This window comes from Prenolepis imparis, unplaced genomic scaffold (assembly GCF_030444845.1).
Source record: "Prenolepis imparis isolate NDT839.2.m4 unplaced genomic scaffold, iyPreImpa1.0 SCAF_4, whole genome shotgun sequence".
In the NCBI taxonomy this organism is placed as follows: Eukaryota; Metazoa; Arthropoda; class Insecta; order Hymenoptera; family Formicidae; genus Prenolepis; species Prenolepis imparis.
The window spans coordinates 1,885,721-1,898,401 of NW_028141162.1; the positions used below are offsets into that span (position 1 = coordinate 1,885,721).

At 33.2% G+C, this 12,681-nt stretch overlaps 1 protein-coding gene across 1 annotated transcript in view; it reads left to right on the plus strand.

Annotated features, from left to right (window-relative positions):
- Nucleotides 1-1,723: 1,723 nt before the first annotated feature.
- Nucleotides 1,724-12,681, plus strand: part of LOC145934681 (uncharacterized) — a 213,359-nt gene continuing 202,401 nt past the window's right edge. The window contains exon 1 of the mRNA XM_083035323.1: nt 1,724-1,875. Within this exon, the coding sequence (XP_082891449.1) occupies nt 1,800-1,875 (76 nt within the window). The 5' untranslated portion in view covers nt 1,724-1,799. The remainder of the gene's footprint in view (nt 1,876-12,681) is intronic.

Below are 12,681 nucleotides of genomic sequence, written 5' to 3' on the forward strand. Positions count from 1 at the left end.
CGAGCTATTATTTCGACCAAGTCGTGTCCAAGAACAGCCGGGTTAACTTTGGCGGGAACGCTCCTGTCCCAACTTCGCTAATTGTGCTTTAGACTTAGTCTTCCGGTATTTATATCCTTGCTCGCGCAACTCGCAGCTATTTCGCGGTTCTAAGCAACGTGCTTATCGTGCTTCAAGAGCGTTGGATTGGCACGGTAAATGTGATCCGCTTCCGATAAGGGTAGTAAGAGAATACTAGTATCTATCGTCCCGTTAGCTCGCAACTTCGTCATTATACGGCTGTTGTTATTATACGCGTTATATTGAAGCGCCGATAAAGAACACTAACGTCTCTGTAAATGGTGTGTAGGTAAGGTAATAAGTAGAATATATAAAATTATTTAAGTTAAAAACGTTACTGTTCAGCGCTAGTTTTAATTTGTTATTGATAACGCTTAACGACGTACGTCTATCACGGTAAGATCGATGGTGCAAACGAGTCGCTAATCGTATTTTTTTTTTCGTTTTTTCCCGAAACTTTTGACCCGTCGAACGCGGAAAACCTTTTCGTGAAAAAATCCAGAGCTAGAATGAGCTAATTGACGGAGATATTAGTATTCTCCGTTGGTATGTGCTTCGCGAAACGCGAGAGAATTCGTGCGTCAGCAAAGGCGCGTTTCGTGAAAAATGCGTCGGGCGATTTAGAGTGACGCAGGGATCGTTTAAATTCTTCTTTTTTGGCCGGATAAAATGTTCGTAAACTTTTAACTCGTCGAGTTAGCTCTCATCAACCTCCGGAAGTCGAGGTTTTCGTTACACAGCTGATTCTGAGACCTCTGTTTCTAACCGTTTCTATACCTCAAGCGAATTAAATTGTTGAGCGATAATTTATATAAGAATTAGATTTATATAATAACGAACGTAGGATCCTTAACAACGGTATATAGAACAGGGACGCGGACTTTAATTCCATGTTTTCCGTAACGACGAAATATTATATTTATATTTATGCTAAGAAAAGCAAGCTCGCTAGAGCAGGATAACGCAAATCTTAAAACGTATACACGTATGCACGTACGTACGTATGTATCTTGGCAAGATTCCTTCTCAGACGACCGTCTAGGGAAACATGTTGTCAAATATTCCGGCGTACCCCTCGAGGCTCGTTCCTCTTCAGGAGTGACTTTGGATTCGTCTCTCGACCGCTCGTTTCCTTCCGTCCCTGAAGAACTTTCGCGACGGTCACCGCACCGATAGCAACTTGAATGACGACGACCACAGAGCTCTTGACCTGTAGGAGGACGAACGATCCAGCTGTCCGTACTTGAAATTCTTAGCTATCTTCCGACTGAGTGTACCCTCGGTTAGGGTATCGGCCTATTCGAGGGGATGACAAAGCGAGCAATAACGCGAATTGGACATAAACTACTGAACATATGGTTATAAAACTCTCTCTATATATCTCTCTATATATATGTATTTTATTTGTTGTTACAGGTAACCATTACTGATAAGCTGCGCACAAGTTTGACTACGAGATTCTGAAGTGCAATGTACGCGAAATACGCGTGCGATTCACGCGTCGGAAGTGCCGTGTAAAGTTTCGCGCGTCGGGAGTGCCGTGTAAAGTGTCGGGCGTAATTTTCGTGTTTTCACGAGTATCGTGAGTGCTACCATGGACCAAGAGAGGAGGAGCAGGCCCGGAGAGGTATCGGGCGACAGCGGAGCAACTGTGAGGTATGTAAAATAAAAACATTTTTTTCTAAACTATATTGAGATATTCGACCGTTTCCAGACTTTCAAAGTCTACACACACACACATGTATATACATAATTTGAATATTTTGATTTCAGATCAATGTGCTGTGTACTACAACTCTGCTCTTGCACGTATCGGTGAGTGAGAAATTATTTATTTTATAACATTTCTATAGCGATAATGGGGGTGTATAAAACTGGCGTCTTATTTCGTGGAAACTCATAAATAATTAAGAGTTTCCACGAAATTATACGTCAGCTTCACACACATATTGTTATTTTAAAATTTAATTAGCAAATTAACGCTTTATTAATATTTTTCGATAGAAATTAGCTGATAATAAAGCATTATTTGTGTTAATTAAATTTTAAAATAATAATATGTTGAAAATATTAAAATATAGTAATATATTATAATACTTTATCCGCAATTAATATTTTTTAACAGAAATCAGCTGATAATGTTCAAAAATATTAATCGAATTGAAAGTATTATAACATGCCTTTTTTCGAAAGGGAAACAGTTGAAGAAATTTTATTTGAGTTAATATAAAATAAATTCCCTTATGCCAACGAAGTGTACTTTCCTGCTCTGATGTAAACAAAATAAATGTTATTTATAACATATGAAAATGTAAATATTAGACTTAATTATAACAAAATTACCAAATTTTTACGTAAAGAATTATTTACATAAAGAATCGAGAAACAGCAAATGTACTGCATTTGAATATTAAAAATTGAGATATCTCGAAAACAATGCATTTCTGGAAAGGAAAAAAGCTAAAGTCCATTTTAGACAATCTATAATTCGTAACAAAATTCCATTTATAATTTTATGCATCATATGTTTTAAACGTATGTATGTACATACGGAAAAAATTTTGTAGTACAAATTACATGAAAAATGTATTTCCTTTTACATTTATTTACAATATTTATTTTATAGCTGGAATATGACGACATTATATTTATTAGTATAAAATTGTAAATTATGCACTTGTTTTATTGTTTATTAACAATTATGTATTTATTTGTGCATCAAAATATTTGAATATATTGAATAATATTTCTTTGTAAAATATAATACATATATAATATTATTAAATAAAAATATCGTAATTTCTCTTATATATTAGTATGTAGGGATTGTATGTTTCATGATTACACAAAAATTATATTGTAAATTTTACTATAATATTTTCTCTGTGTATATATATATTTTATTTGATATTTATTTTATAATATGCGTTCAAATGTTTTCTGTATTATACGACAGATAAATTTATAAATAGAATAGAATTCTGTTCCAAATTATGTGAATTTTATTGCAAATTATAGATTCCTTTCTGTAAAAAAGGCATGTTAAGTCGATTCTCGAAAGCCTCGAAGTATTGTTGCCTCTTTTCCGCAATGCTGATTGGTTCTCTGTCGATTCGCGTTGTGTGTTATATTCGTAGCATCGAAAGACTGTCATCGCGAGGGTTAACAGTTAGCAGTTTGATCAAAATAAAATTAAATAAAATAATAATGTTTTAAATAATATGTGATAATACTTTAAGCTTAATTAATATTTTTGACATTCGCGTTGTGTGTTATATTCGTTGCATCGAAAGGCTGTTATCGCGAGGGTTAGCAGTTAGCAGTTTGACAGTTAGTCTAAAATAATATTAAATAAAATAATAATATGTTTTAAATAATATGTGATAATACTTTAAGCTTGATTAATATTTTTGACATTCGCGTTGTGTGTTATATTCGTAGCATCGAAAGGCTGTCATCGCGAGGGTTAGCAGTTAGCAGTTTGACAGTTAGTCCAAAAAGTAAAATAAAATAATAATGTTTTAAATAATATGTTATTATACTTTAAACTTGATTAATATTTTGGCGGAAAAAAGGCAAAAATACTTGCGAGAATCGACTTAATGTCTTTTTTAGAAAAAGATTAGAATAACAAAAGCGCGCGTTACGCCATTTCTCGATTTTAAATAAAAAAGAATAATATTTTTATATAAAGTTTGTTTAAACTTGGTTAATATTTTTTGATAGAAATCAGATGATTAAAGCATTACATTGCTAATTAAATTTTAACATAAAAATATGTTATAAAAATTAATATAATAATGTTATAATGCCTTATCTGCGATTAATATTTTTTGACAGAAATCAACTGATAGCTGTTATAAATATTAATCGAATTTAAGGAATTATAATACATTATTTAAAACATATTATTATTTTAAATGTTATAACATATTCTTATTTTAAGAATTAATTAGCAATTTCACGTTTTAATCAGCTGATTTCTGTAACAAAAATATTAATCGAGGATAAAATATTACAACATATTATTCACAACATAAATCTATTTTATAATTCTTATAACATATTATTATTTTAAAATTTAATTAGCTCGCTATATTAATATTTTTTAATTTATTCATTTAATTATAAAGTAATATATTTATTAAGTTAAAAATAGAAGTGAGACATAAATCCAAATTAACAATTAAGGTTCCGTAGCAATTTTTAAGGACAATAAATATTTCCTTAATTAGAGTCATAAATATATTTCGTCCGACACTTTTCGATAATCTTAATATAATTCGAATTGCGAATGCGCAGTAAATGAGTACATCTAATACCGCGATATATGTATATAGAGAGTTACGCATAATATTAAAAATTAAAATTTTAAGCCGCTGACCCTATACGGCGCGGATTCATTTTACGTATATTATACCAAAAAGTTTGTAGGCTGGTATGGTGATGGTACCATCATAATGTGCAGGCAATGTACTGTTGAAATATATAAACGAATAATTTTTGGCGCGTTTTAAAATACTGAAAATTAAAATTTTTAAGCCGCGAATCCCATACGGCGCGGATTCATTTTACGTATATTAGACCAAAAAGGTAGTACGCTGGTATGCTAATGGTACCAAAATAATCTGAAAACAATACACTATTGAAACTTATATACGATTAATTTTTGGCTCGTTTTAAAATATAGAAAACTAAAATTTTTAAGCCGCGGATCCCATACGGCGCACAATTATATTACGTATATTATACCAGAAAGTTTGTAGGCTGGTATGGTGATGGTACCATCATAATGTGCAGGCAATGTACTGTTGAAATATGTAAACGAATAATTTTTGGCGCGTTTTAAAATATTGAAAATTAAAATTTTTAAGCCGCGGATGACATACGGCGCGGATTCATTTTACGTTTATTAGACCAAAAAGGTAGTACGCTGGTATGCTTATGGTACCAAAATAATCTGCAAACAATACACTATTGAAACTTATATACGATTAATTTTTGGCTCGTTTTAAAATATAGTAAATTAAAATTTTTAAGCCGCGGATCACATACGGCGCACAATTATATTACGTATATTACACCAAAAAGTTTGTAGGCTGGTATGGTGATGGTACCATCATAATGTGCAGGCAATGAACTGTTGAAATATATGAAAGATTAATTTTTGGCTCGTTTTAAAATATTGAAAATTATAATTTTTTACCCGCAAACCCCATACGGCGCGGATTCATTTTACGTATATTAGACCAAAAAGGTAGTACGCTGATATGCTTATGGTACCAAAATAATCTGCAAACAATACACTATTGAAACTTATATACGATTAATTTTTGGCTCGTTTTAAAATATAGAAAACTAAAATTTTTAAGCCATGGATCCCATACGGCGCACAATTATATTACGTATATTATACCAAAAAGTTTGTAGGCTGGTATGGTGATGGTATCATCATAATGTGCAGGCAATGTACTGTTGAAATATATAAACGAATAATTTTTGGCGCGTTTTAAATAACTGAAAATTAAAATTTTTAAGCCGCGGATCCCATACGGCGCGAATTCATTTTACGTTTATTAGACCAAAAAGGTAGTACGCTGATATGCTTATGGTACCAAAATAATCTGCAAAAAATACACTATTGAAACTTATATAAGAATAATTTTTGGCTTGTTTTAAAATATAGAAAACTAAATTTTTTAAGCCTCGGATCCCATACGGCGCACAATTATATTACGTATATTATATCAAAAAGTTTTTAGGCTGGTATGGTGATGGTACCATCATAATGTGCAGGCAATGTACTGTTGAAATATGTAAACGAATAATTTTTGGCGCGTTTTAAAATACTGAAAATTAAAATTTTTAAGCCGCGGATCCCTTACGGCGCGGATTCATTTTACGTTTATTAGACTAAAAAGGTAGTACGCTGGTGATGGTACCATCATAATGTGCAGGCAATGTACTGTTGAAATATGTAAACGAATAATTTTTGGCGCGTTTTAAATAACTGAAAATTAAAATTTTTAAGCCGCGGATCGCATGCGGCGCGGATTCATTTTACGTTTTTTAGACCAAAAAGGTAGTACGCTGATATGCTTATGGTACCAAAATAATCTGCAAACAATACACTATTGAAACTTATATACGATTAATTTTTGGCTCGCTTTAAACAATTGGAAATTAAAATTTTTAAATCGTGGACCCCTTACGGCGCGGATTCATTTTACGTATATTAGATCAAAAAGTTTGTAGGCTGGTATGCTGATGGTACCATCAAAATGTGCAGACAATGTACGGATAAAATATATGAAAGATTAATTTTTGGCTCGCTTTAAAATATTGAAAATTAATATTTTTAAACCGCGGACCCCATACGGCGCACAATTATCAGCTGATTTCTGTCAAAAAATATTAATCGAGTTTAATGTACTATAACATTTTATTTAAAACATATTATTTTATAATTTCTATTACATACTATTATTTTAAAATTTAATTAACAAATTAACGCTTTAATCAGCTGATTTCTATCAAAAAATATGAATCAAGTTGAAACAAACTTTATATAAAAATATCTTTTTTTTTATATATAAAATCGAAGAATAGTGCGCGCATTGCGCGCACTTATGTGTTGTTCTAGTGATATTTAAAGTGCGTGTTATTTTTTATTGTTTTTGACTCGCATTTATGATTTTATGTTAATGATTAAGTGATTGCGCGACGAAAAGGCTAACCGTAGTGAGAAATTGTTGACTCGTACTACTTAATCTATCTACATTCTTACTTTGCACATAATAAAATTATGATATATAAAGTGCGTGTTATTTTTTTATTGTTTTTGACTCGCATTTATGATTTTATGTTAATGATGAAATGATTGCGCGACGAAAAGGCTAAAGGTAGTGAGAAATTGTTGACTTGTACTACTTAATTTCTCTACATTCTTACCTTGCGCATAATAAAATTACGATATATAAAGTGCATATAATTTTTTATTGTTCTTGACTCGCATTTATAATTTTATGCTAATGATTAAATGATTGCGCGACGAAAAGGCTAACCTTACTGAGAAATTGTTGACTCGTACTACTTAATTTCTCTACATTCTTACTTTGCGCATAATAAAATTACGATATATAAAGTGCGAGTTATTATTTTATTATTTTTGACTCGAATTTAATATTTTATGCTTATGGCAGAGTAATTGCGTGACAAAAAGGTTGAATTCTTTTCTTTTCTAAGAAAGATATGTAAAATCGATACTTGCATATATCAAAGTTTATTGTTGTCGCTTTTCCGCGATGCTTATTGGCTGTCAAGATTCGCGTTGTGTGTTATATTCGTAGCATCGAGAGGCTGTTATCGCGAGAATTAGCAATTTGACAGTTTGTTCAAAATAAAATTAAGAAAAAATAATAATATTAGTTTTAAATAATATGTTATAATACTTTAAACTCGATTAATATTTTTGAAAGTTATCAGCTGATTTCCATTAAAAAATATTAATCGAGAATAAGATATTATAACATATTATTTACAATTTTACAACATTTTACTATTTTAATATTTTAACATATTATTTTAAAATTTAATTACCAAATTAACGCTTTAATCAGTTGATTTCTATGAAAAAATATTAATCGAGTTTAAACAAATTTTATATTATTTTTTAATAAACATAAAACCGAAGAATGGCGCGCGCGTAGCGCGCGCTTGTGTTGGTCTAGTGTCTAAAAAAATGGACTTAGAAGACCTAATAAATATATTTAAAACATATTTACATATTAAGTTTAATATATTTTTAATATATTTTTAATAACTTTCTACACATATTTCATATTTATTGAAATTTGACTTATATTGCTGTTGTATATTAATGTCATATATTAATGTCACATTAATCGTTATGTTGAAAGATTGAAAATTGACATTTTACGAATTAATGAATTCAGCAATATTTAATATGTAAATATATTAAGATATCATAATATAACAAATATTATAAAAAAATTAAAAATGAATTATAAATCAAATTTCAAATATTGAACAAATGCACTTTAATATCGTAATATTTACCCAATAAACTGAAATCCGAACGCATAGGTCGGGGTATAATGTACGTCAGCGTAATTTCTTTTTCCCGGATATAAATCAAAAGCGGGGAAAATTTCGCAGTTTTAATCATTTTACCGTTCTTATCTATTGTCGTCGAGTCAACGTGATTAACGATAGACGCAGCGCGGGTTGTTCGAACGAGTACTCAGTACCCATCATTACGTATTCGTATCTAATCCGAATCGAATCCGTCATTATCTCATCTTCATGGTATCGCCGTCACTTCACGGAGTTCAAGCGTTTCATTTACGTACATCGAGGTCTTCCTGCGAAGAATCACGACACTGTCGCGTCGCGTCGCGTCGGCTGCAATTTGCATGCCAAAACGGATTAACCGTAGGGGTCCGAATTTCGCGGGGCGGAACCAGAGAAACCCATCGGTTTTGCATTTAGCGATTGCGGCAACGCCGCGCCGTTGCGGTCGTCCGTCAATCGCAACGGATATATATACGACATATATCGAAGCCGGATCGCAAAGACACAAACTGTAAGCGACGAGTTGTTCGAGCCGCCGTAATTCGATACGTCAAAACTTTCGACGCGTAAATGGGGCGCGAAATTGTTCGGATAATCTGAATTGAATATCAATTCTCCCCGTTCGGAGAAACACAATTGGTCCATTTCGTATTCTATATTAAATATATATCTTTCGCAAAGTTACTCGCCAAGTCTCTCAGGTCGAGAATTTTTCTTTCACGTATATACGTGCATACAACAACGATATTTTTCTCCCTCCGATAAAATAAATATGATACAAAGGATTAAATCTAATCCATCAATTAGTTCTCTTCCATTCGCAATCGTGTATTTCTATAATCTCATTTGAATAATTGCGCTCGTGGCAAAGACACGTTCCGCGTAATCGCCCGTCAATGGGTAGCATTATCGGATTCGACGGTAGTCGAAATCAGCTAACTGGACGTAAAATCGATCGGCACGAGCGGTAACACATAGGCAAATCGATGTTAGCCGCGCGCGTTCTAATATTGTAACGAGGCACTCAACACACACATATACCCAATACGCATATTTAATCGAGGCGGATTTATGCATCTGCAATTACACATGCTTACAACAGAAGTGCGCTCTTTAAGAGGAACATAAATTCATATTTCTCGCAAGTATTTCTCTCTTTCTCAAATTACTCCCCCCAGTGTCTCGAAATTCTGAAAAAAAATTCGTCGTTAATTGCGCCAAGAGAAATTATAATTAAATAAAATCTCGTTTCGAAAAATATAAAAATAAATAAAAAAATGATAAACGCGCGCTAGAGAGAATTATATATTATTTTTTATTATTATTAACTTATATTGTCGAATCACAATAAGCGCTTTTTTTCAGAGTAAAAATAATTTGCTCCAACATTTGTGCTAACATTCAATTTCGCCATTTTACGTGTACCTTTTATCGTTTGTTTCGTTGTAACAAGCGCATTGGTATCCGCTAATCCCTATTTTTTGCTCGTTCGTTACATCCCTTATATTTTTTATGACGGAATGCAGAAGAGGCTTCGTACGCGCGATACAGGGCGCGCGTTTAAAGCGTTGTGCAGAGTATTCGCTAGGACTCGTCACTGAATGCAAAGGATGACGAGTCGAAAGATTAGCATTTCCCTCTCTTTCTCTTCCTTTTTCCTTTTCTCTCTCTCTCTCGCGTTGCATAATCCCAATCCTTCGTTTTCCTTCAATTTTATCTGTACGTTTCGCTCGTCTCGTTCTGCCTTCTTTCTCTCTTTCTCTCTCCCTGCTTTCCGTATGGTCCCTTTTTTACGACTGTTATTGCATCAACCGTAGGATTAGTTATTCGCGAGCGCAACGTATATGCGCTCGCGCCGCATGTGCGGCCGCGATATTCCATTTTAAGTAAATTTTGCCGCGCCGGAAAAATTAAATATTTTCAACGGGAAAAAAAATTAAATCTTCTCTCTTTCTCTCTCCGCTGGCTATTTCGCGCAAAACGTTTTCGTAAAAATCGGTCGTCGCGCATGATGGCGAGAAGATGCGCGAACTTTGCGCGTCTATTTGGCTTTGGACATTTGCTGTACATATTGACGGGGGAGAAAAAAAAAATAAGTTGGTTAAAATATTCGTTTAACACGGATAAAACACGATTATGCGCGTTTTGTAGATTCATGTACAGTCGTGGACACAGAGACACTTTATATTTATTGAATTTAATGTTTATTTATTATAAATTTTCTATGGCATTTAAATTTATATTACACACTATGTACGCAAATTTGACAACATCATGATCATTTATCGCACATAAGCACGTGACAATGATTCGCATCCTGAATCTTACTGCATATTTATAAACTCATTAAAAAAAGTGTCGCAATCTGTGTCCACGACTGTACATGTGCGCACTGGCGGAGGGTCTGGGGGTAGGGGGGTTAAACCCCCCCTTGCAAATTAAAAGAAACAGTTTTGCTGAATTTGTTTAAAAAATATAAATAAAGAAAAACAAACATTAAAGAACTATCGACGTCAGGATCCGCTAGTGTATATATATAAGTATAAGATACACTGTAAATTATACTCATTACGTATTCAAGGAGTTAAGTATAGATTAAGTCAGACATAGGACGAAATAATGAGATAATTTCATTGCACGAAAATAATTAGGTGAAATTCTTTATATCTATATAATATATATAATATATATAATATATATTATATAGATATACAAAGAATTTCACCTAATTATTTTCGTACAACAAAATTATCTCATCATTTCGTCCTATGTCTGACTTAATCTACACTTAACTCCTTGAATGCGTAATGAGTATAATTTGTTATGTTACAACGTACATTGCGCTCGCGTTTTCGATTTTATCATAAACGTTTCGACCTTCAAGTGGATACCAGCAATCTCGCTGTAGCAAACAGAACTGTTAACTGCAATTGATATGTTTATGGTGCGTCTCGTCAACGAGCGGTTTACAAACTCGCGAGAATTGCCGGAACGCGCGATAGTAACATTTCACCCCGTTACACACGTAAATCTCTACAATAAAAATCAAATATTTCAGCCGTCACGTCCAAACCGTAACTTTCACGAAACCGCATGACGCTATTTGAACCGCGATGGAGAGAGAGGAGAGCAGAGAGAGAACGTTCTAGACATTTTCACGTTATAGGAAAACCGTGACACTTTGGTAATGCACGCCTTTTATGCGTATCTTTCATCGATTTTTTGCTATTATTGGCTTGAGAATTTTAAATTGGAGTGTCTCAACTTTTTTTCTATAGTATACACTGTATGTATATACGAAATTTATTAGTCTTTATTAGTCAAGGAAATTGGAATAATTAATCCGCCGTTAAACTAGTTCTATATACAAATTAAATCTTCTCTGTTTTTAAAGAGATAAATTTTTCAAACTCTTAAGTAATACATTAGATGAAAATTTCATTGAACATTTCAATCCTGATTTTATATAAGAATTATATATGTGACATCGCGTCTAAAATGGAATAACTAGTTCGATTAATTTTAAAGATTACGTTTACAAATTCTTAAAAGAGTAGATGAACATTTCATTGTACGCTTTAATCCCGATTTTATATAAGAAGTATATATGTACGATATCGTTTAAAACGAGTTATAGATCTTTATCGTAAACCGTCAAGTCGTATCGGTGGCAATAGAATTTTTCTCAATTTGCAATCAATTGACTGACCTTTTTGCTCCTATTAACGATCGTATGTTATCTCTCGTCCCTGTTGTTCTCTTTCTCTTTGTGTCGCCCGAAAGATTAGTGACATCGGTACACAGACGTGCAACGTGGTTACGTGTGTATATATGTGTGTATTCGCGTGGATGGCGTTTTAGGGGTGCATGTGCACGTGTAAAGAGGAGACTCGGAAAGAGGACGGGGAATGGATGAGAGCAGTGGTCATGGGAAAGAGAGATAGAGAGAGGGGGTTGGAACGGACGAATGGACTGAATATTTCAGTCGGCAAGCAGACTCGCGTCGAAACGAACTCCGGCTTTAGTCGGAGTATAGGTCAGGGTTCAGCTCTTAACCTGGCTTCAACGCGAAACTCTAACCGCGTAAAATATACAGCATCAAGAACACCCTGTCTGACGAAAAGGGGAGCAGAAGCAGAGGAAACGCTGCTCTTCTCCTCGTTGCGGTTCTTCGATGTCGCTTTCGGTCGAGAGCTCGCCAAGTATTTAGATTTCTATCGGAAAGTCGGTTTCCTTCCGATTTAAACAGCCGCGATTTTAATCCTTATATCTAGACCTCGTCGTCTGATTGCGTCTTGCTGACCTTTGCAAAGTTAGCGTCTCATTTTTTAAGATTTCGATATATAATCGAATTTTCTGGCTCTTTTTGCAATTTCTCGAGAATTACAGATAGCGCCAAAAAAACTCCATTGAAAAGTATTACAATTTAATTTAAAATTGAAATTAAAATAAAAAGATTAGTTTTATATCAATTTTTGTACACATATCTCTACACTGCTTATTTTTTACATTAAATTTATTTCTATA